We start from the raw sequence: 24,679 nt of genomic DNA, 5'->3' as shown, positions 1-24,679 counted from the left end.
TTGTAATTAAAAAAGAAAAGCATGCTCTCTTGCGGGCTGTAATAGATTGCTTGTTATACCCAAGGCATGCTGTGGGAAGCCCAAGGGTGATGCAAAGTTTGTAATATGGAAAACCAAAAGTCTTGTGCTTTCAGTTGAGCTCACTGTGTGTCATGGTCCCAATTAGTTATCTGCGGTGATCTGACTTGGAGGCCGTGGAGCCTTTTATTCACAGAAAGACCTCCATGATTCCCATATTCAGTCTGAATCGCAATGATCTTGTGACAGTGTAAAGAGAGATGGTGCCCATGTTTTTGTCTGCCTTGAGAAATGCTAGGGTAACCAGTGTAAGATGTTCCCTGTTATGCTAAACTGCTGGTCTCTCCCCCCTCCTCCCTGGAACAGGCCCTGGATGGCTTTCTGTTTGTGGTTAACCGAGAAGGCAGCATAGTGTTCGTTTCGGACAATGTGACGCAGTATCTGCAGTTCAAGCAGGAGGAGCTCATCAACACCAGTGTCTACAATATCCTTCATGAGGAGGACCGCGAGGACTTCCACAAGAACCTGCCAAAGTCTAACCGTAAGGCGGCCAAATACCTTTACTGCTCTCTCCTCATTGGGTCTATTAGTGTCATTTTACCGAAGGCCCCAAACATTATCCAGAGACGAGGGCCACTACATTCAAATATGCATTTCATCACCGGGCTTTAGGTGACCAAATACATGTTCCATGGATTTTGTATTAAAACTGCAGGGGTTGCAGATGCTACATGCCCTATTCCACAACCTCGCCTTTTTTTCCTTCTCTGCATTGTTCTTCACTGTGTCCGAGCTGATTTTCACCATTGCTGTGTGTTTTTTGCAGTGAATGGGGTTTCATGGAGTAACGAGGCGCCCCGCCAGAAGAGCCACACTTTCAACTGCCGCATGCTTGTGAAGTATGGCCTCAACCCCTCGGAGGAAGGCGCCGGGAGCCTGCGCTATGAAACCATGCAGTGCTTCGCCCTGACCCAGCCCAAGGCCATGATGGAGGAGGGGGAAGGTATGGCTGTTGTGGAATCTGCACTTTAAATGACTGTTGAATGATACCTGGCAGTGGTGTTGTGATTTAATAGTGTCATCTTGCACTGTGTTTAGAATATGTATTTATAGAGTTTGTTCATTGTTGAATGTGAGTTCCCTCAGACAAGGCTGAATGATAATGTGCATTGTTCCTTTAAATAAATGAACATTCCCCTTTAAAATTGCAGCAGAATCTACCTTGTTTGCATTGTTGATTTTAGTTATTTTCAATATATATATTTTCCCCCCCTCCAGATCTGCAGTCCTGTATGATTTGTGTGGCGAGACGTGTTACTGCAGTCGAGAGGACGGAGAGTTTCATTACAAGACACGAGCTGTCCGGTGAGATTCCTGCTCAGCTGCTGCTTTATTTCTATTATCAGTAAATGGGACCTGCTGCTACTACCTCTTTGGGTATTTTGATAGAAAGTGTCCCTGTGTTCCTCAAACAAGCGTGTGGAAAACTGAAGTCTTTTTGGCTTTCCTTCACCAGGGAAGCTGATACACGTGGACCCCAATTCCCTGCGTTCCTCCATGCGGCCAGGCTGGGAGGACCTGCTGCGCAGATGTATCCAGATGTTCATGCATCACAGCGAGGGGCAGCCCTGGTCTCACAAACGCCACTACCAGGAAGGTAATGCACAGCAGCTTTTCCCAAATGTTGTGTTTTTGTCTCCACAAAGTGCCTGATATTTGTCCCATACAGTGCAACATGCAGCTATGCATTTGTCCATATCTCAGAGGGTGTCAAAGTCAGTATCCTGAAGCCCACACTATCTTTTTTTGATTATATACATTTTATTTTTAGCATCCCAGGTCTCTTGGTTTACTTATTTAGATTTGATTAATTTAGCAGCTATAATACTTTGCTCTAGGCCTGCTTTAAATAGAACTGCACCTTGCATTGATTTTACTACACAGAAAATAACTAGATCCCTTTTGAATGCCGTAAGACTTTGTGGCCCTTAGGAATTGCATTGTGGTCAGCCTGATTTAGAGTATTTTGGCTGTGGTCTTCACTGTGGAGTAAGATTCCCATCCTCTCCTGGAATTATCAGAATAAGACCCCCCTGCAGATGCACTGATGTTTGTTTTCTTCCCTCAGCCTACATGCAGAATCACGCTGAGACACCTCTGTACCGGTTCTCTCTGTCTGACGGCACTCCAGTGACCGCACAAACCAAAAGTAAACTTTACCGCAATCCAATGACCAACGAGCCCCAATGCTTCATATCCACTCACCTGTTGCAAAGGTACGCACCGTAATCCTGGGCTACATGCATGTTCTGTAACTCTGCAATGCCAGGTTAGTGTTAAGCAAGCTCAGCTGATATCTTGCAGGTCGAAATCTCCTTCTTGGCAGCATACATTAAAAATGCAGATGTGAGCTGATCTCTGAATTACTGTTAATAAATACATGTATGAAGGAAGGATTTCTTCATTCTGGGAATCCAACTTGTTTTTCATATTGTTTAGGGAGCAGAACGGATACCGTGCAAACCAGGGACCGGTGATGCAGGGCATGAGACCACCAGCGATGGCCAATGCCAACCCCAGTGCCCCCATGAACATGCCCCCTGCTCCAGGGATGGGCATGGGGATCAACAGGGGCTACGGCATGAGCGAACAAGGCCACGTGGGCCAGATGGGGGGCTCCATGTATGCGGGTGGCAACAGGATGATGCAGATGAACCAAGTGAATCAGATGAACTCCATGAATCCGATGAATCAGATGAATCCAATGAATCAGATGAACCAGGTCAACCAGATGTCTCAGATGAACCAGATGAATCAAATGAATCAAATTAACCAGATGAATCAGATGAATCAAATGAATCAGATGAACCAGATGGGCCACCCTGGCCCCACCATGCAGCAGCAGCAGCAGCAGCAGCAGCAGCAGCAGCCACCTTACCAAGGTGGAGGGTATGGCCTGGGCATGAGCAGCCCATCACAGGGCAGCCCCAGTATGAATGTGTCCCAGCAGAACCTCATGGTGTCGCCCAGAACCCGGGGGAGCCCTAAAATGGTCAATAGCCAGTTTTCTCCTGGAGGTATGTGTCCACAAGATTGTTTTGTGCATTCCTAGAAACATTTTTACACACACACATTTGTGTGTGTGTATATGTGTAATATATACACCGATCAGCCATAACATTATGACCACTGACAGGTGAAGTGAATAACACTGATAATCTCATAATCATGGCACCTGTCAGTGGGTGGGATATATTAGGCAGCAAGTGAACATTTTGTCCTCAAAGTTGATGTGTTAGAAGAAGGAAAAATGGGCAAGCGTGAGGATCTTTGCAACTTTGACAAAGGCCAAATTGTGATGGCTAGACGACTAGGTCAGAGCATCTCCAAAACTGACCTACGCAATATTGGGCAGGTGGTCATAATGTTATGGCTGATTGGTGTGTGTATATGTATGTGTGTGTGTGTATGTATATCTTTGCATTGGATGTATTTTGTTTGCTTGGAAAACGGGTACCCGTGTATAAATCAAAGCAATTGTTGAAAAAGTGATGCCAAACATGTATTTAGAGCATTTTTAAAGTTAGTTTAAAAACCTGTGCTAAGCAATGGCTTTTTGTTTTGCAGGTCTTCACTCTCCAATGGGTCCGGGCAGTGCTGGTGGAGCCGGGACTGGAGGAGGGGGCAGTAGCTACTCGAGCAGCTCACTCAATGCTTTGCAAGCGATCAGTGAAGGTGTGGGCAACTCCCTGCCCTCCTCTCTGTCCTCCCCTGCCCACAAACCCGACAACTCGCCCAGCATCAACTCTTCGCAGCAGCAGCAGCAGCCGCCTCCACCACAGCAGCAGCAGCAACAGAGCCAACAGTGCAAGCCGAGTCGTGTGGACTCCCCGAGCCCAGCAGGCATTTACAACACCGGGGGGGATCATCACCACCACCTGCACCACCACCACCACCACCACAACCCACCCGAGAGTGCTGCAGACCGGCCCGACAGCCAGGCCAGCCTGAGGGGGAACAAGGAGAGCAGCGAGGCAGGGCCAGGTAACGCCGAGCCGCAGCGAAGGATGCCAGACAGTAAGGGCCACAAGAAACTGCTCCAGCTGCTGACGTCACCCACGGATGACATTAGCATGGTGGCCGGGGGCGTCCCCCCATCTGGCGCCACCACGCCCACCTCACTGGACTCCAAGGAGCCTGTGGGCTGTGTCACCAGCCCCTCGTCTACTGGCGTCTCCTCCTCTTCCTCAGCTTCTGCAGGTCAGGCCCCTGGTGGTGTCTCGTCATCCTCTGCAGGGGCTCAGCATGCAGCCTCCTTGCAGGAGAAACACAAGATCCTCCACAAGCTGCTGCAGAACGGCAACTCCCCAGACGAAGTGGCCAAGATCACGGCCGAGGCGACGGGAAAGGAGAACGCTGGCCACGAGGCGGGATCGGCAGACATGGGGACCATGACGACAGCTGGCGCAGGAGGAGGGGCTGGGGCTGCAGGAGCGGGGGTATCAGACATCAAGCAAGAGCAGCCCAGCCCCAAGAAGGAGAAGCCCAACGCCCTGCTACACTACCTCCTGAACAAGGATGACTCCAAAGAGCCAGCTGATGTCAAGCCAAAGCTGGAGGAGCTGGAGGGGAAGAACTCGCAAGGGACCTGCAGCAGCTCGGGCATCATGGCCTCGACTCCTGACAGCGGAGAGAACAAGATCAAGACCGAGCCGCCAGACGAGGTAATGAACCGCACGAGATGCGCTCATTGAGCAGGTTCAAGCCATGCCAATGTCCATGTAGTGTGGCAGTTAGTCTTCTGTGGGAAAAACATCTTAATTTCCCTGTAAGAAAATTGCTGTTGAGTTTGTTTGTTTGTTACCACTCTATCAATGTTTTTTTCTTTTCCCCGTCTCGCAGATCGATACCCTGGAGACAATCTTGGGAGGTCTCAGAAACCCCAACTCCAGCTTTTACCAAGAGTCTGGTGCGGGGGGAGGGAATGACGGCGGGAACAAGCAGAATAATTGTTCAGAAGATAGTGTGCATGGTAAAAAACGAGTTCTCTTCTTCGCGATATTAGCATTTGATTTTCTAAAGAGATTGAAAAAGGCCTATATGGTTTGAATGTTATGTACATGAGAAAATATCTGTAAATGAAAAGCTCCGTCTCTGATCAGTGGAGTGCTTTGCCACTGGCTTTTCAGTTTCTAACCTTTTCTGCCACTTTGTTCCAGCACTGAGGAGCTCTGATATGGCGCCTGGACCCCGGGCCCCCTTCCAGCGCACCATGTCTATGGACGGGAAACCACCCACGGGTGCAAACTCTGCCGGTCGGCGCAGCGCCCCCCTCACCATGCCCATTAAACAGGAGAGCTTGGACAGCCAGCGCATGATGGGGGGGCCAGAGAGCTTCCCAGTGAACATGGGTATGTCTCCGTTCTCTGGAATAAATGGTTTCTGATAATGCAGGCTTCCTTTTTGTCTATCCATCACTTAAGTAGATCTTGATTTTAAAAAGGCAACTCATTGTCAGCCACCATATAGATAGATAGATAGATAGATAGATAGATAGATAGCAATTGTGGGGAAGGGGAAAAAAATATTTTTCCAACAAGACATGTCATGGTTTGTGAATAAGGTATAGCAACCCCCCTGAGCTGTGTCAGACGTTGCCATTTGTTTTGCAGGCATGGTCAACAGAGGGATGGGCGTCCCTCAGCGCTCTCCCATGGGGGGCTCGGGGGAGTGGGGGCTGCCAAGGTCGAACGCCAGCCCTGTGGGCTCGGCTGGGCATCCCTCCATGATCCGCCCAGGAATGGACTACAGCTCCAAGGCCATGATGGGAGGTCCCCTGGTTGGCAGGTCAAACAGTGTGCCGGGCAGGGCGTCGATGCTGCAGCAGCAGCTGATGGATATGGGTATGGACCCCGTTATGCCTTGCAAGATAGCATATATAATCATGTCTGCCTTCTGTGGTGTAGGCTTGAGTACATTTCCTGTTATTTTGAGCAGTGTGTGTGGGGTGTGAATTCTGTGACTTTCATTCCATATTTTTGCTCTGGAGAAAATTTAATGGAAATCTGATGATCCTGAATGAAACGCCTCTTTGAAACGCCATGTAAAGAGGGGAGACCTGATCCTCTTCTCCTTCTGCAGGACCGAACGATATCAACATGGGCATGAGTCCCTTCAGTCAGCAGGGGCATCCTAGCCAGTCCCCTTCCTGGCCTGACAACGTGATGGATCACGGGCCTCAGAGCAGCCAGAACAGGTACACCCAGTCTTCCCTGCAAAATACAGCCAAGACCCGGCCCAGGTACACGCCGCACGCCTCCGCAACCGTTTCCACTCTTTCATTACTAATGTTCAAGATGCCTATCACTTGCTTGAGAACAGCACTCTGCTTTAACAACTAACAACAAAAGGGAGGAACGCTTTGCAATTAGCGTTTATCCTCGAGAGGTACTAACAGATTAAGGTCTTAATGTGAATGAATGTCACTAATTCTGAGAGGGATGCCAGGGTTTACGATGTGAAGCTGCATTTTGAATGACATTAGAATTACTGAGTTATTAGAGGAAGTTAATAAACAGACCCAGTTAATTACCTCTCTGCAAGCACTCTTCTGCAGCCTGAGAGTGCCGTGGCCCTGGTTGCCGTACTGAGCGTGCTCCCCGTGTGTTGCAGGAGACCGTTTGGTAACCCCCTGGACGAGCTGCTGGTTCCACCTTCCACCAGCGAAGGGCAGAGCGACGAGCGCGCCCTGCTGGACCAGCTGGACTCGCTGCTCAACAACACCGATGGCATCGCACTGGAGGAGATTGACCGGGCGCTTGGCATCCCCGACCTTGTCAGCCAGGTCAGAGAGCCAGCTGCCTCTCGGGTAAAGACCCTCCGCACACCTCGCTTGCTCTCTGTCTCTGTCACACTTCAAAGCTTAAGAGAACATCCACAATGCAGTGAAATAAAGGAGTGGTTTATTTGATTTGTTTCAATGTGCGGTTATTCCAGAAGACCTTGGCTGTACCTGTTAGACACCTGGTAGAGTCTTTTCCTGTGGAGTTCATGGGCTGACTTAGAACTATTATTCCCCTTTGTTGCCAGTTTGTTCTGTACTGTTTTTTGATTATGACCTGTATTTATTTATCCTCCTACAGGGCCAGGGAGTGGATCCCCAGGGTGATCCCTTCCCTGGGCAGGACCCATCCATGGTGATGGACCAGAAACCTCCCATGTACAGTCAAGGCTACCCCGGACCCCCAGGCATGGCAATGCAGCCCGCTTATAACAACCCCATGCAGGGGCAGCCCGCCGGCTTCAACCCCATGATGAATCCGATGAGCCAGCAGGGCAGCTTCCCCATGTCTGGGATGCACCCCCGCGCAAGCATGATGCGGCCGCGCATGATGAACGCCCCCAAACCGCTGCGGCTGCAGCTGCAGCAGAGACTGCAGGGCCAGCAGGTAACCGACACCCTCTGAACACAGGCAGCATTGCTGGGACTGCTGTATTAACTCTGTTCATCATTAATTCATACTGGAGACTAATGTGGAAAAAGTTGCTATACATTATGAATGCCTGCTTGCTTTGACTAGAAGATAAGTATTGCTTCAGTTATAATTGCTTTGTTCTAGAACTGGTATTGAGTTGCTTAACACTGCCACTCATCAGCACCGACACAGTCTGTCTCCCAGGGTCACAGAGCCGGTGACTCGGTGTGACAGCTGTGCAGTCGCCGTCTGGTAATCTGATATGTAACTGTACAGCTAAGGAGTAAACTGCGCTGAGAGACGCTTCCTGATGATTGTCAACTGTGTTCCTGTTTGCAGTTCATGAATCAGAGCCGCCAGGGCCTTGGGATCAAGATGGAGAACACAGCTGCGGGGAGCCCGGTGCTGCGGCCCGGCATGCAGCCCCCCATGGGGGGACAGGTATTCTTTCTCTGGTGGTTGTTAGAATTGCCCAAAACTTTTGCTCTGTCACTCCCCTTCTTAATAGTCTTTCCATTAGCTCTTCCAGTGCCGAGATGATGGGCCCTCGTGCGAAGGAAGTGCTGGAGATTAAGCTCCTTCAGTGCATTGTTAGAGATCGCATTCAGCAGCAGCAGCATATATAAGCATTTAAATGTCCGGTTATTGATCAGTGAGAAACCCCTGTGTGTGACCTCCAGTGCTGTACAGTATTCCCGGTGTTTCATGCCTGTCTCTGCCCCTCCAGCCTGGCTTCCTGAATGCTCAGATGATGGCCCAGAGGAACCGGGAGATCCTGAACCACCAGCTGCGGCGCCAGCGGATGATGATGCTCATGCAGCACCAGCAGCAGCAGCAGCAGGCAGCGGCCGCGGCCGCCGGGGGCTTCAGCCCTCCACCCAATGTCACTGCGCCCACCGGCATGGAGGCCCCCATGGTCCAGCCTGGTGCACAGTTCTCCTACGCCCCCAACTACGGTAAGGAGCTGCTTTAAGAAGCGCAGGGTCCTGCTGCATCAAACGGGATTCTCCCAGCAGCAGGTGCAGTGTCAAAGGTAAACCAGGCCTGTGCAGCGAACTTCACATTCAGGACAAGACCTGCAGGATATGAATGGTCTAGCTGTCCCACAGGCTGCATGCCCACATCATTTGAAGGGTCCTTTGCGTATTACATATTTAGTGTTTTGTTGGTTGAGTTGTGTGTTCAGGCTCTTCACTGTAATGATGCTTTTTAGGATCGTGACACTTGGTGTAGCACTGCCCTCTAGTGGTGGCTCTGCAGATCTATGTGTGGAACACCTCTGTGCTGCACTGTGGGAACTGAGGGTGTGTGCTTGAACTATCCTGCTTTGCCCTTCCAGGGATGAACCAGCAGGGGGACCCTTCATTCGTCCGAGCAGCCAGCAGCCCCCCCAGCTCCATGATGTCTGCCCGCCTGGGGCCGCCCCAGAACCCCATGATGCAGCAGCACCCCCAGAGTGCGCCCATGTACCAGACTGCGGACATGAAGGGCTGGCCGCAGGGGGGCATGGCCCGGAGCAGGTACAGCACCAGCGATTTTGTCTTTTGTAGAGCTTTAGTCTCAAGTAATTTGTCAGAGGACCATCCCCCCCTGCTGGAGCCCGAGTCCAAGATCTTTTAACCACTTTTAATGAATTTTAATTGTTTTTAAAGAATTAGTTGATTTTAAATGCACTTGTTTTGTTTAGTTATTTGTTGGTTGTTCTGTTATTTTGTGAAATACATTGGCTGTTTGGTTTTTAATTTTAAATGCATCAGATTTGTTTTGTTTTTGTTTTTTTATTTTATGGTTTTATTTGTTTTATGATTTATCTGATGCATTTTCAGTTAATTTCAATGTATTTTACCTTTTTTGTTGGTTTGGCAGTTGTGCCTTTATCACAAGTTTGTTTTATTGATTTACGCACAGGTTTATTTGAGTTCATGTATTTTGTTAAAATTAATCACTTTAAGATTTTAAAAATTAAGTGATTTTAGAAATTGTTTAAAAAAAATGTTTTTTAATGTTTTTATTAATTGAAATGTAAAATACTAAAACCAATAAACAGTATTAATTTGTCAGAGGAAAGTGTGTTCCGGTTTGACAAGCGTCTCTGTTGCAGCTCGTACCCCCAGCAGCAGTTCCCTCAGCAAGGCAACCCTGGCTCCTACGGCAGTATGATGATGAACGGCTCGATGCCCGTCAATGGCAGCGGGGCCCACATGGGGCAGCTGCAAGGGCAGATGAACATGAATCCCATGGCTATGGGGCGGATGCCAATGGGACCAGAGCAGGTGCGCCCTCTTCCCATTTGAGGTTTTCGTTTTGTGTACCATTCAACAAATGTCAGTTGAGGTCAATTTTATTGACCAAGGAGCAAACATAGCAATGTGTGGAGAGGCAGATTAATCAAAGTGCTGGAGGATGCATTTTATTTTGCCCTGTATTTGAATTTCACACTGATCTTCACAATCTGTCTGAAATATATTTTTTGAATTTTTCCCCTGTGTTTTTGTTTTTGTTTTTTTTTTAACAGAAATTTTGCTGACATCTTGGCGGACCTACTAGTGGTAAAATGGAAATTCACTGTGAACCCAATTGAACGATGCGTGCTCTGTGTTTAGGCAGCTTATTTGTGCCAATTTCAGTGGACTGAGACAGACCGGAGCACTGATTCTTTGTGGCCAGTTTCTACAAAGCCTGTCCGAGCAGGACCTGAGCACCTCCACACGGCCCGCTCCTCATCCGGGTAAAAGTCTTTCATTCTGGGACGGACTGGGACTCACGGCATCGCTGGAATCCATCTGATATTTAATCTTACAAATCTGTTTCAATCTAGTTGGGGGTTCTTGGCTCTAGGCTCTTTACCGAAGGGAGTTCACCTTTACTTACTGGACCAAATGGAAAACGGTCTGATTGTAAAAAAGAGAAACAATAGGTCTCATTACATAGAGTGTAAGTCATGCAGTATTTAGCCTTTTTATATGGGAAACACTCTTTGCTTTGACATGTGATGGGTTAAGGTACTAAGCAAAATTATTTAGTAGCAAATTGGGTGTCAGTGATTGCACTTTACAGAGAGGCTGATATTGAAAGGATTGTTGCAATATTTCTTGGTCATTATAGCCTTATTCAAGAATTAATGCACAGAGAAAAGCTTGTCATTTTTTTATTAATTAAACAGGGGGCCCATCTTTAATTTAAGGAGGTGATAAATGGAAAGCAGTAAGCACAGATATTTCTTTATTATGCAGATTTAAGCAATAATTTTTCCTCGACGCTTTAGACTGAAACGGAGCATCAACTCAAAGCAAAGGTACTGCAGTATTAGATGTCACATTCTGAACTTTGTTGTCTGTGAATATGAATTGTAAATAGGCTCAAATGTATTATATCTGCTTTTGTAGGTCACATACTGTTTTTGCACAGATTGTAAGGCTTAATATTTAAAGTATAGTTTTTTTTTTCCTCTTCTTTTTCTTAGTTTCCATTAGGTCAATACCATATTTCCCCCACTGTGCAGTATTTTAGTTGGGAGGATTTTTTTTTTTTTTTTTTTTTCCCCTTTCCCCACTCTGAAGTCACATTTGAATACAATTTTTTTAATAGACAACCGGTGAGACACTTTATTTTTTTTAATTTTTAGGCACTTTTATTTCTGATGCTAAAGCGGAGGGGGAGTGGGCACGGCTGGGGAGTTGGGGGTTTGCAGTTTTTGATTTTATCATCAGATCTTTTAATAAAACACTGCAAGTGTTGAATACACAAGTGGCTCATCCTACTGCTAAGGTGTCCCTCAGGCTTGTGGCCTGACAGGTTGAGTAGGAGTGCCGAGAAGAGTGCCGAGAAGAGCGCCGAGCACAGACCGCATGTGTTCGCTTTCCCTGCTCTCTTAGTAGAGCACTGTTGTCTCCTAAGCGCCAGTCCCCCGTGTTTAGATGGTTTATCAACGTGAGGAAGCGGTGAGTCCCTGTTTTCATTCCACACATGCTCCCCACAACGTCTGTAAAACTACTACCAGAAGTTAGTACCGTGTGCCCTAGTCTGTTGAAACACCAAATACATTTTCAACATTTTTTGTATTTGTTGCATTAAAGAAGACACCCATGTGTAGAAGGCCTTCAGCGGCTGTTTTTTTTTTCTTTTCCTCCCCATCCCTCCTTTAGGTTACCTTGGCTGTTTGTAATGAACCAGGGCAGATAGCGAGCCAGGAGTCTTGTCTAGCAGTGTGTGCAGGAAGCAGGCGTGATGTAAAGCCCTGTAATGGGCCGTAGTGTTGAGACTAGGCAGAGAGAAATGATTTGTGGGGAATGAGTCGAGCAGGAGGTGAGGAGGTAATGGGGGGTGGTGGTGTGGGGGGGTTGTCTGTAATATTTAATTATTCTTGTACCTTGGCAGTGTGCATTAAGGTTGCTTTTGTGTGATTTTTATTTTATTTTTAAATTAATTTCCTCCCTTTTAATTATTCTCGATGCTCTTTAAAATATCTACCTTGTAAGACATGCGCAATCCAAAGATTTATTTTTTCCCTCAGTGCTTAGAGCAGTTTCTGACATTGACAGTGTATTTATGTATATATGTGTGTCATATATACGTGTGTGTGTATATATATGTATGTATGTGTATATGTACACACATATATACATATGAATATGTATTATAGATTTTCTTTTGTATATTGTATCATACTTACAGTATAGAATGGATCGGTTTCAGCAACAGTAATGGTTTATGATTTGGGTTTGTTTTTCGGGTGCGGCCAACAGGGGGCGCCCTGTGCAGTTTGGATACCAGCAGCTTTGAATGATTCTGGTCATGTGACCCGTGTCAGTTCCCTCTACACACTAGAGTATTGAGACTGGTGGAGAAAAAGAAAAGAAAAAAAAAAAGTAGCAGAGTAAAATGAAACACCGTGTAGCCAGTTAAATCTGTCTTCAAAAGTATACATGAAATTAGAATTTTAGACTTATCTTTTTAAGACCTAGAAGAAATTTGCAAAAGGCCACTTTTTTGGGGGGTTTTGTTTAGTTTTTTTTTTTGGTGACCGATGGTAAGGACAGGAAGTTGCTTTTAATTATTTCATTAAATAGCCTAGTGAGGAAATATTTTTAGAGTCTTTATGCGGTGAAATACAGAGAAGCCTGCAGGACGTTCCGTGCTAATGCTTTTAATTCTTCAGAAAAAAAATGCAAAAGTTCCTTTATGCTCTGTATTCTTTGTCCAATGGAAAGAAAAACTAATTACAGAAAATTAAAAATATGGGGTCATAATTTCAGGATGTAAATTACTATTGCATTTTTTTTTTCTTACTTGGTTCTTGATGTTAATATTGATGTAAATACAAATTTCTATTTAAATATTTTTGTGTGGTCTTTCTTTTTTCCATAGTGTGTGTCATACAGACAGTGGACATGTCAGACGTGTTGTAGTGTCTTGTTTGACTATGTTAAGATCAATGATGCCGTTTGCTTTGTGCTACAATATTACTCTATTTTTGGGCTGCTTGGTTTCCCTTCTAATTCAACTTAGGCAGATCACAAGTGTGTATGGTGTCACATTTTATATTCTCTAACTTGAATGCTTAGTATACATGGCACATTGTTCTTCACAGATTCATAAATCACACCCCGAGCCTTGTTTTAAACTGCAGTGTAATGCATGTCTAATCTCCAGTGTGAGAAGTACGAGATCCTGAATGTGTCTTGTCATGTGGAGCTGTCTGTGTTAACTGCAGCTTTAGACACACAGGCTGGTTAGAAATGAACTGAAGATCCATCCCTTCACACTAGCAATAAGCACACCAGAGACTGGTTGTAAAAATGGGATATCTGGCATTCAACACTTTATTCACAAACTATTAACCTCTATCAAATGTTCACTGGTAAACCAAAGAAAACAAGAAATGTCTGCAGGGTTTATGTACAAGGCATGGCCTGTTTATTGTGTATTTCGATTGAAACTCTTCTGTTTCAGATACAGTAGTCCCTTTTAAAAAGTGCACCCCGAGATCCAAGTCTTTTTTTTCTTCGTTGTGAAAACTAAACAAACAAAAGACTAGGAATTCAGTTTCACAGGTTGTATAAAAGTTGTGACTGGGAGTACAGACTTAAATTGGGTTCATCTGGAAGAGGCCTTGTGATAGGAAATGAACCTATAAAAATCACAAGGCAGAACTACTGTTTTTTAAATCTTGTTATACAGAACACATTGTTGAATAGGTTTTTTTTTTGTTTGTTTTTTTACCTTGTTTGTGTATTATAAAATATATTTTGACATTTACATTAATTGCAAAACATACATTCATATACATACAGCAATTTATATATCTTTTTTGTTTTTTCAGACTGTCATAGCACCAAGTATAGCAAAGACAAAATAACCAGGAACAGCAATCTAACATTAGAAGTGACATTTTGTTAAGTTTTTTTTTTTTTTTTTTTTTTTTTTTTTTTTTTTAATAACTCCTGCTAAGAAAGATATGAAATTTGACAAGTGTGGTTACAGTATGTTGTGCTTGGTATTTTATATCATCTTTCAGAGAAAGAACAGTCGGGAAATCGGGGATGGCAATGATCTATCAGCCTGGTGTCACCAGCAGGTGGCGCCCAAACTATAGTTCTCTGCCCATTTTTTTTTAATTCTGGCAGGGGCCGTGGTTTGGGTGAACCAGGAAGGAGTTACACGGTTAATCTAGGCATTCAATATCAACTGCTAAAAAATAAATGTATATATGTTTAATCTCTCCATTATAAGAGGCTGAGTGCATGACTGGAATACTATTGCTTCATGAGTAATACCCCCCTGCAGAAAGACTCCTGTGACAGAATGAAATACACGGGAGAAGCTTCTGGAATAATACATAGAACCAAATGACCACCGTCCTCAAAAACCTAAATGGCAGTGAAAGAAAACCCAAGTCCGCGGCTGGCGGCACATCGATGTCAAGAGACGCTGCAGCACTAACCCACGGGCCAGAGTGGAGGGGTGAGATCTGATGCGTTTTGTCACTCGTCATCCGATTACAACACAGGTCAGTCTCAGCCTAATGCCAGAATTAAATAAAAGAGACAAAATCTACAAAAAACTAAGTACCAAGAACACTACAGCGAAAATAAAATGAGCCACAATCTAAAAAACAAACTGCAAAATAAAAATTGGGTTCGAACACAATACTAACCCTTCCCATGTCACCATGTGAATATTAAACTTTTTTTTCTTTTGGAGTCCATTGATATAAACAAGGTACTGCACTGAAGCCCTGGTCAAGTCTGTTAGTCGTGAACTTCATTCACGTCTCCATTTGAAGGTGCCACAAAGCGGTCTGTCTGATGGGGGAAGAGTCGTAGGAGACTTTTTTTTTTTAATTTGGTCAACTTGAAATGGGGGTTGGAGACTAAGGGGGGTGAGGACTGTATAGTTATTGTATAGCTTTTTGTGAGGCCTAATGTTCTAAAGATTTCAGATGGGAACCCCGTGCGAATTGTCTCCGGTGAAGTCGCTGCAGGTGCAAGGCCCTCGGCTCACTCTTCGGGGATTGTGGCTCTGGGGCTCCTCCTCCTCCTCTTCCTCCACACTGCACTCGCTGTCTTCCAGCAGCTCGTTGAGAAAAGCCTCCCCCCTGTCCAGGAAGCCGAGGACAGAGGAGACGCCCCGCTCGTGGCAGAGCCCCAGGGCGCCCCGCAGCAGCAGCAGGGCCGGCGTGGCCAGCGTGGTCAGGTAGAGGGCGGAGGCAGACGGGGCAGCTGACGCCCGGGCTGCCTCCCCTCCCTGCGGCCCCAGGTGAGCCCCGGGGGGCCGCCGGTGGGCGTGGCGTCTGTCCGAGGGGTCGGAATGGCCCAGCAGGGCAAACATGCGGTCTACAGCACCCTCAAAATTGATCCAGTCTTCCAGGCTCACGTTAAAATTCAATTTGAGATCGAAGGCGTGCTCTTCCAGTCTGTACAAGGTTTCAAGTTCTAACCAGTTCGTCTCCCCAGAGAAGTCCACAGGCAGGGGCTCCCAGGACCTAGCCCTCCCATCCCTCCCAGATCTGCCCTCTGAAAGACACAAGGGCAACACAATCAAACGTCAAAAGTCTCCTCCCCAGTGCGTCACTGATGCCCTTTCTAAACTGGACAGCCAACCTCTCGGTGGGAGCTTTTGTAATAGTGATCCCTAGCCTTTTAGCAGGATATCCAATTTTGGGGGGAAAACATGTAAATTTAGGACATTTAATCAAAGCTCCATAGGTTTCTATATTTACATAATATGGACTTTAGAGGGTGGAAAAAAGGCACTTAATGTTCATTGGAATCAAAAAGAAAGTGATTTTTTTTAAGGTGGAGTGGGGGGAGCAAAAGAAAAGCCCTGGTGGTACAATTAATATTCAATGTCTTGATGGCTGAGATGTCGAGAAACGGGATGTTAAGAGCAATAAGACCCATGGCATCATGCATTAGAGAAGGAGAATAACAGAGTGGTTATCGAGGACAGGCGAGCGCTGCATGCAAAAAGAAACCATGTTAAAGATCCGGGCAGCACTGTGATGAGACGGAGGACGCGCTCCCAACTCACAGTGATTTGGACGTGGGTTTCTTCATTTTTGGCCACTTTCGACGGTGATACTGCCTGATGTACAAGCAACAAAAAGACAAACTGTTAAGCTGCCCCTCAAGCAAGTAGAAGACCCTGATAACAGACCAGACCGATAGTTTATACCCTCATTAAAAGCTTCGTATAAACATTTTGGATAGCAAGTAAACATGCAAGATGGAAAAAAGAGGGGAAAGAAATCATACCTCATAAAAAGAGCAAGAAATTAAGATTTTCAAATTCAGAAGAATTATTCGGAGATACCCAAAAGGTACAATTTGGGTATCCCAGGTTTTCTGCCTGTTCCTTTGTAGGCGCTGTTCTGTAGTTTAATGCTGCTATTTGTAAATGCTCCGACCACCAATACCTGTGTATTGTCACATTTTTGTGTTTCAACCCTTCGTAAATTCGGATTTAAGTTAAGAAGCAAATATACCTGTATTCATCAAAGCTTCCTCCCTCTTTATCTCCTAAAGAAGAAACAATATAATTAGTTGTGAGAAGAAAAAAAAAAATCACACAAGACACATCAAGGCACGTTCTTTCACTGTTTCAATTAACGCAGTATTTATAGCCTCATATTTGTTTTGCTTCAGACTTAAATGTGTTAAAATTATAAATCAAATGCAGCACAGCGGGAGATGTTTAAAATGAACTTTTGTCTAATAAAAGTAAAAACTGTTTAATGTTTATATAGGTGTGTGGGGGTGCTTGAGAAGATTTGTATTTGATACTAAACGTGATTTTAAAACCATTTCAATTATTCCTAAAAAAAATCATAGAAATAATGTTTTAATATCCTCATAAATTTACTCTTCAAAGCTTAAACTAAAACAGTGCTGGCGGGAGATGGGAGGGTCATACCAACACACAAACGGCACTCAAGTTCTTGCAAACATGACGATGGCTGAGATGTTCAGACAGTTTCATCTTTGTTTCAGCTGTGGGATCATATTGAGTGTGAAGGGCAGTGCGCTGTGCTGTAGTGGGCGGGGGGGTCGGGGCTCACCGATCTCCAGGTTGCGCGTGCGGGGGTTACACTGCCTGTGGCCCTTGCAGCCGCGCAGCTCCATCAGCTGGATGTGCAGCTGGTTGAGGACGTGGCGGTCCAGCGTGTTCACCGCATTCAGGAGCTGCAAGCACAGCGCGAGAAACACTCAGGCCTCGGGAGGAGAGCAGGGGATGGGGAAGAGCACTGAACAGGTATGGCACGTGTGTCCGGTGTGTCACCGATGTTTACCTGGTAGGGGTCAGTGTTGATGTCAAAGTACTCCAGGAAGCCTGTGGCAAACTCGCAGAACAGGAAGTTGTGGGTCTCGTTGATCGTCCTCAGGCACCAGTAAGTGTTGTTGTTGGCACTCGTACAGGCACAGAACGGCCCCACTGACAGGAGGAGGAAACGAAAAAAGGTGTCGGAGATGTATAGTGTTATTGGCCCCTTTCGAAACAAACGAACACATCTAAATAGACCAATACAGTCAACTCTTTCATACTCTCCAGGTTAATATTTCACACACTGCAAGAAACGATTGCGGTTAACTCACAAATGTACAAAACAAACTTGAGGCTGGGAGGAAACAGTTTACAACATGTGAGAGAGTGGCTGTGCCTCACTTGTCCAGAAGGGGGCGGTCTGCCAGTGTTGGTTGTCGTGTGTGAAGCACGTGAGGCCGGGCATGCTGCAGGTGTCGTTGTTCCTCAGCCTCTTCAGCAGCTTGCGCAGCTTCTTCCTGCGCTTCTGCTCTTTCAGCAGCCACTGCTTCTTGTCCTTCTCCTGAACCACTTTCCTGTGGACGACATGGAGACACCGCCCTCAGCAAGGTGGCACAGCTCAGCCCGGGCGGTTCACACAAGCACGGGCACACTCATACATGTAACAGCGCTGCAAATTGTCACACATCTCCACTACTACATCAGATCAAGTGAAAAGATAAAGCAGGTGAAAATGCACTCTCTCTGACAATTATTTAAACCAATTAGATTGATTAAGGGTGCTGTGCATCTGTAGTATCTACTGCAACTAGGACAATGTTAAGATGACATTTCAAAAGCAAAGAAATTGTTTACTGAAAAACACTGCACTGCACAGCACAAACACTCAGGCTTGAGGCGAGGCAGAAACGTTCTCGGGTCATCATTTCAAATCCCTGTGAGAAGGACTTGACAAGAAGGCCTGGATGTAATTACGCAGAAACCACTCTGCCGAAGAGTTGAGAGATAATTTTTTCATATGTATTCATGCGTAATTTCATGGCTTGGTTTTCTGCGATAAATAATGAAATCCAGGATAGTAAACAAATATAATAAGCAAGGGCTGAGATTAAATTGCCCCCAGAAAAATACAGATTCAGTGGCTCGCTGTGCAATCGCTGGGAGTTATGAGATTCTTATTTTTAGGGAAAACCTTCATATGAGTCCCTGTTCATAACTGCAATAATAACTTTGACAGGAAATACAGATCTTCAGATAATAAGGAGCGCTTCGATATTTGTTATAAAACTTCAAATGCACATGATTTCTAATTTTATTACAGTTCTGTGAGCATACCGCACAATTGTGTAAACTATAACCTGCCAATAAATAAATAATAATTCATCCAGAACCAGACAACACTTTTATATTATTCTAGTTTTGTATAAGCCTGCAACAACCTTGTATAAATAATGTAGTCTTTTTAAAAAGTTTTTATTAAGATGGCAGCAATTCTTGGTCCTAGAGGGCAGAAATCAAGCAGTCTCTGTAGTTTCTCATTAAACTACCAACACCTTAAGAACTGGGGAAAATGGTTCAATTATGAGTATAATTAGGGAGTTAACGGTTAAGGTACGAACAAAACCTGCAGGACCAGGATTGTGTACATTGATGGCAAAACATCTGACAGTCTCAGAAGGAAGTGGGACTCGTGTTGAAAGAAGTCAATGAAGACACGTGGCCTCGTGCTGTCCTTACCTAAAAGGGTGGAGGCCGGCTCCTTTGTGTTTCAGTTTTCCCTTGTGTTTAGACTGGTAGCTACAACACGAGAACAAACAGATTGGTTTACTGCCTGAGAAATGATCAAGACATCATTCTCTCACTGCTCTGTGGACCAGAGATGAGGACGGCCTCTCCAAACCTGCATGACTGGACGTGCGCGTCTTACTGAATCTCCAGGTTTGCCCACTCCTGCCCCTCTATACCTCAGCGTCTTTTGTTCTTCCCACTCAGCTCTCAGATTCTTCAATAAACTCATAATTAGCTGAAGAATACCTATATATTTAGCTAATGCTAGTTGCACAATTTCACTTTTTAGGAACTATAAACCTCGGTTCAAACTTCAAAATATCTCCATGCCATTGTAGTAGTTCAGTTAAGGAACTGAGGTCTCAATTAGAATGGAAAATGAAACCGTTAATATATACAGATAATACATACAGCTCTGGAAAAAAATTAAGAGACCACTGCATTTTTTTCTTCAATCAGCATCTCTACATATATGGCAGCCATTCCATTCCATTCATATTTTTATTTTTTGGAATTCGGGAGAAATGTTGTCAGTCGTTTATAGAATAAAACTAAAATGTTCATGTTACCCAAACACATACGTATAACTAGTAAAACCAGAGAAACTGATCATTTTGCAGTGGTCTCTTAATTTGTTCCAAAGCTGTGTATATATATATATATATATATATATATATATATATAAAAAGATCGTCCGAATATTTGTGTCAATAGATTTAAAAATATATAAAAGCTCAATTTTGAAGCACATCACAATTTACAGTTGTGCTTGTGTGAAACTAAATATAGTTTTATTCTACTAGGATGTTTCTGTGACATTCAAGATGTTCATTCTACTTCACTGGTAATGTAGAGAAAGCGGCTCATTAATGGGGCCGGTGATATTTCTCACCCAGTCCAGCTGTGGCTAGTGAGCCCAGTAGAGACCCCTGAAGAATGAACCAGGTGCTTTGCAGTCTTACCCATGTTGTGTGTGTGTTCGGCCTACAGTCACCAACACTCGTGTTATTTAGCTCAGATGAACCGAGTTATTCCAGTACCTGAATCTGTTGCAGTCGCACTCCTCGGGTCGGGCTCGCTTCAGGTGCCCTCGGACCTCCCTCAGGTTCTTGATTTTAGTCTGCAGAGTTTCAATCTGCAAGTGATGAGAAAAACACACTGTAGCACTCAATCCACAGCAACACGCAACCTAAGCACGGACGCTGCAAAATGTCAGCACAAGGCCACACATCCCTCCTCACTTAAAACTGAACACCGGGTAGCTTGGACTGCTCTATGCAATTATAACTCACTAGCCGATGCTAGACTACAATAAAAATAAGCAAACGAGAGAGGAAGGGACCCACCTCGTGATCAATATGCAGCTTATGATCCTTCCAGGCCTGGAGGGACTTGTACAAGCCTACATCACATTTCACTGTGTCGTTGGCCAGGATGGAGCACCTGGGGTACACCAAAGCCAGTCAGAAATGCATTTATTTGGATAAATAAAGATAAAAGATGAATTCCTTTCCCCTATTGAACAACCACTGAGTGAAATTCTGTATTCACACACACCTGTGTGTGACCTTGATGGATGAGGGCACCAGGAGGTCGTTGTTGGTGCTGGGGCTGCTGGTGCCGCCCATCCCGCTGAAATCATCGTCCTCCTGCCCCTCCAGCCCATCCTCGCCTTCCTCCCCGAAACTGTGGCGCCGGCTGAGGTTCCTGGGGGTGATGGGCTGGTAGCCGTCCTCCAGGTCCACGGTGAAGACCTCCCCGTTGAGCTCCACAGACACCGAGCGCGAAGAGCGATTGCGAGAGTAGTTCTTGCTGGCTTTGAACTCTGAGTCGAGAAGGGGGGAAGAAAGATTAGTTTACCCTTTAGTATATTCCATTCTAATTCCAATGAATCCTTTTGAAACTATTACTGTAATGTATTATTATGTGAAAGAACTCATAATAATAATAATAATAATAATAATAATAATAATAATAATATTTTATTAAGTTCCATGTGAAGTACATAAAATGCCTGCGATGTATTGGTCTCGTACCTGCAGTACTGTCAGTACACCACTAGATGGAGGTAAAGGATACTAGTGGACTGGTACGGAGTTAAACACTTTAGTAAAACTATTCTGATTAAATGTGAAATTATTTTTATCCTCGATCTCATTCTGTTTCTAATGAAACGATGGATATCTTTTTAAATGGAAATTTATTTAAAATGGAAACAAATGTGAGCTAATTATTCACTGGCATGCACCGCACTGAATACAATGTTTAAAACTTGTGGTTATGACTTCTGTAATGTTTACAGTCATTTGCAATTAAGACATATGGCACTGCTAACAGTAACCAATCAAGGCAGATTTTGATATATATATATATATATATATATATATATATATACAAGCAGAGTGACTGAGCATGTGATTAGGAATGGTGCACAAACGAACGACAGGAGGTCTGCAAATCAATATTGAGGAGACTGAAGGTTGAAGGCATCTCTTTAACGTCGTTACGGGGAAAGCTGAATCTAATGAAACGCAGACAATCTGGAGAGCTATAGCTATGGCAGAAGAACCAAAAGATGCAATCGGATCCTGGTCAGACAGTGATGGACGGCCAGTTGACTCACTCTTCTTGGACAGCAGCTTCTTCTTCTTGAAGGGGCTCATCCTGAGATCGGGGACGTCACAGTCACAGCCATCTGAGCTCTGCCCGTACAACTGGGCCTTCATGCTGGCCAGGCCCGGTTTCCGGGCGACCGAGAGACTTGCCATTCCTTTACACTTGTGCAGCCGCAGTTTCCCAGTCTGGTCCTCCACACACTGCCATTTCTGTGGGCAAAAAGAGACGACAGCGGCTCAGATTAGAGCAAGAGAGCAACGGGCCGGTTCAGAAGCTGGACCCTCTCTTGATATGCCTGCAATGCAACCTGAAAGCCACATAAAACGCACAACTCCAGAGCTGGCACACTGCGGAGGTCCTTCATACTTGCTTCATAATAGCAAAGGAAATTATATTTAAAGAAAGAAATAAGCCAAAGGAAATTCAGTCCTTCACTTGCCCAGATGCCTTTTTTTTTTTTTCTTCATTTCCTCATAATTGTACACTCAGTTCTGAACTGGGTTTGATTAATGAAGAACAAAATGTTAACAGTATACACTTAAAGGCAGTAGGAGTTTTATCTTTTGGCAGTTTTTAATTGGAAAGATAAGCTGCCATCGGGGAAGCAGGTGTCTCTCGAAAAATGATAACTAAACAGCAAGATAATTAAAGTGCAATTAATTTGGTTACAATATAATTTAAAATGTAAAAGTATGAATCTTTCAACCCCTACAACACTGAAAATATCATTAAAGAAGCTGCTATAAAATATTGTACTTTTTAATGACCATTTACTTGCTTCTGGTTGAAGAACATTTTAAAGAAATATACATCCACTGTTTTTGTCTAGTTAATACATAATATACATAACACAGTCTATCATTTAAAGATTAAATGACATGCCAACACTGGACACTCTCTGGTGTTTCTGTTTTGGTATCTGATTGAAATCTGTCCATTAATGCCCAGCAGTAGAACCTAGTCTGATAGTATCCATTCCTATAAGGAGGCATCGGATCATCTTCACTCTGAAGTGAAAATAGCTCAAATTACACTTCGGTGGAGAGTACAATACTTCTTCAAATTAGTGTAAAAAGCCATTTCATAGCAGGTAATTTATAATTAACCGTTCTGCTAATTTATAGCACAGTTCTGCTGCAAACCAACAGGAAGTGTGGATGTGGGGGACGGGGTGGTTGTATGGCTGGTCACCAGAGGAATGGCCCGTGCGAGGTGGTGGTATTGTCTGAGGTGAGGAGGACTGTGTGGCTCAAGGCAGTTCAGTCCTGATGAATTGAGGTGAGGGCTGTGGGCTATTTCTATAAAAGGAGAAACCACACTAAAACCTCATCTTCTGCCTTTATATTTTCACAGAGGCTGGCTGGTTTTATTACATTATACCTGCAGCACAAGTGGCAAAAGACAGCCAAGTGTCTCTGGGAGTTCAACGCTCTTACTACTCTTACGGCTCCGGTGATCAATGGCGATTCAAATTGCCCTGTCAGATTCACACTCAGTCAAACTCATTAACGGTGTTCCGGCACGGCAGTAAGTGCTTTGAAGCCATCATTGTTTTAATTATAATGACTGTTATTGTAATTATCACAGCCTCAACACTTCATGCATCTACAGTACATATTTAATCTAAACTCAGACCCAGCTGTCAATCATAATTATGGATTTTATTTACTACAGTCTGATTACTCACACAGAAGTGCTGGAAAGTGACGGGTATCCGAGGTATGAGTGTTATTAGTGGCCTCACTCAAATAAACAGTCAACACCACAGCTTTGAATGCATATGATGTCCATGTTGGTGTTGTGTAACGCAGCTGGCAAGATAGGCCGGCCATTCTCACAGATCTGTGTTTTGAGAAGCTGGAGATGTGCGTAGATTTGCAGAGAAAGGCTGTCCATGTTCAGTCACAGCGTGGTGATGCAAAACCATTGGGTTGAGTGTGGGGAGACCGGTTTCGATGCAAATGTGCAGGAATGGGCCTGTGTCTCTTCCCAGTCAGGGCAAGCAATGCAGAGACACTGATCAGCTTCACAGTGTGCTCTGAAAAAGTGATTCTCCACGCGTGAATTTGATCTTCGAAGATGACGCTGCTTGGCTGCTCAGTGACCTCCTTGGAAATGAAGGAAGCACCAGGATTAATAGGTCTTTGAAGGTTCCCTGATCCAAATCCTATTAAACAAATCTGGGAGGCTCTTTGAAGATGGGCTCCATCCTGGCAACTCCCTCCTGCAACCATTCTGCAGCTGGTCACCGAAGACAGATCATTTCTGCCACAATTGGATGAAGGAGCTCTTTAAAAGTGATATCACGGAGCCGAGTCACAGGGAATGGGAAATTAAAAGCTAAAATACCTCGGCTCTGAAGCGTATGAAACTAATTACCTGAGTCTCAGTGGATCGTTGGGAAACTAAAAGCCTGTCCAACTTGTATCCTTGTCTCCTTTTACAGAAATTATTGAATCATATGGTTTTCATTCAAAGATGTTGTACTCTGAGGTTTTTTCTTTATTAGCTGGTTTTACAATTCATATAAACGTTTATATATATAAATAAAATACCAAACCTGATTTTTTCCTCATTTTTTCCTCACATGCTGTTGCAATGAGGGTGAGCACAAGGGCAGTGTTTTTGTAGGCTGTGCTGTTCAATTGCTGCTATCAACAGATGGTACTTAAGGGTGAATCGTGGCCAGTATTGTGAAAGTTTTTAATTCTTATTTAAAGTGCAAACATTTAAACAAACTTGACTCTAACTAACAGCTTGGTTTCTGTTTGTTTAGTTTTTTTTTTTTTAAGTGGCAGTTGAGGAAAAGCCATATCTCAGTAGTCACAAAGCATCATGGGAAACACCGTCTAATTCCTGCAGTCTGAAGGGGCAGCCAGCCATTATTGTGGGCCACCGTGCAGCTGAGGAATTACTCGCTGATGAACACTGTAATTACATGTTAAACATCTCGCTGTTATCAGGGCTCATTATGCTATTATGAAGTGCAACTACAGATAAAGAACAGTTTCAACACAGCT

The 24,679-nt window shown here is 44.6% G+C and overlaps 2 protein-coding genes across 19 annotated transcripts in view; one reads left to right on the top strand and one right to left on the bottom strand.

The window, feature by feature from the left end:
* ncoa3 (nuclear receptor coactivator 3) overlaps positions 1-12,829 on the top strand; it is a 57,837-nt gene extending 45,008 nt beyond the window's left edge. For 11 of the 14 annotated variants that reach the window (XM_066702481.1, XM_066702480.1, XM_066702475.1 and 8 more), the window contains 18 exons: positions 385-559; positions 845-1,021; positions 1,297-1,383; positions 1,535-1,675; positions 2,147-2,294; positions 2,518-3,095; positions 3,646-4,742; positions 4,921-5,050; positions 5,238-5,429; positions 5,691-5,921; positions 6,160-6,319; positions 6,691-6,886; positions 7,161-7,466; positions 7,833-7,934; positions 8,221-8,449; positions 8,833-9,013; positions 9,595-9,766; positions 10,009-12,829. In XM_066702481.1, the coding sequence (XP_066558578.1) occupies positions 385-559; positions 845-1,021; positions 1,297-1,383; positions 1,535-1,675; positions 2,147-2,294; positions 2,518-3,095; positions 3,646-4,742; positions 4,921-5,050; positions 5,238-5,429; positions 5,691-5,921; positions 6,160-6,319; positions 6,691-6,886; positions 7,161-7,466; positions 7,833-7,934; positions 8,221-8,449; positions 8,833-9,013; positions 9,595-9,766; positions 10,009-10,020 (4,314 nt within the window). In that variant the 3' untranslated portion in view covers positions 10,021-12,829. The remainder of the gene's footprint in view (positions 1-384; positions 560-844; positions 1,022-1,296; positions 1,384-1,534; positions 1,676-2,146; positions 2,295-2,517; positions 3,096-3,645; positions 4,743-4,920; positions 5,051-5,237; positions 5,430-5,690; positions 5,922-6,159; positions 6,320-6,690; positions 6,887-7,160; positions 7,467-7,832; positions 7,935-8,220; positions 8,450-8,832; positions 9,014-9,594; positions 9,767-10,008) is intronic. The other 3 variants (XM_066702484.1, XM_066702483.1, XM_066702482.1) reach the window with 3 other exon arrangements.
* Positions 12,830-15,336: 2,507 nt separating this feature from the next.
* sulf2b (sulfatase 2b) overlaps positions 15,337-24,679 on the bottom strand; it is a 112,755-nt gene continuing 103,412 nt past the window's right edge. For 3 of the 5 annotated variants that reach the window (XM_066702485.1, XM_066702486.1, XM_066702487.1), the window contains 11 exons: positions 21,667-21,868; positions 20,601-20,868; positions 20,390-20,486; positions 20,084-20,178; positions 18,993-19,052; positions 17,658-17,830; positions 17,284-17,426; positions 17,053-17,176; positions 16,480-16,513; positions 16,026-16,079; positions 15,337-15,508 (listed from right to left, as the gene is read on the bottom strand). In XM_066702485.1, coding sequence (XP_066558582.1) covers positions 15,478-15,508; positions 16,026-16,079; positions 16,480-16,513; positions 17,053-17,176; positions 17,284-17,426; positions 17,658-17,830; positions 18,993-19,052; positions 20,084-20,178; positions 20,390-20,486; positions 20,601-20,868; positions 21,667-21,868 — 1,281 coding nt within the window. In that variant the 3' untranslated portion in view covers positions 15,337-15,477. The remainder of the gene's footprint in view (positions 15,509-16,025; positions 16,080-16,479; positions 16,514-17,052; positions 17,177-17,283; positions 17,427-17,657; positions 17,831-18,992; positions 19,053-20,083; positions 20,179-20,389; positions 20,487-20,600; positions 20,869-21,666; positions 21,869-24,679) is intronic. The other 2 variants (XM_066702488.1, XM_066702489.1) reach the window with 2 other exon arrangements.

This window comes from Amia ocellicauda, chromosome 4 (genome assembly GCF_036373705.1).
Source record: "Amia ocellicauda isolate fAmiCal2 chromosome 4, fAmiCal2.hap1, whole genome shotgun sequence".
Lineage (NCBI taxonomy): Eukaryota > Metazoa > Chordata > Actinopteri > Amiiformes > Amiidae > Amia > Amia ocellicauda.
This window is presented reverse-complemented; position numbering and strand designations above follow the sequence as displayed.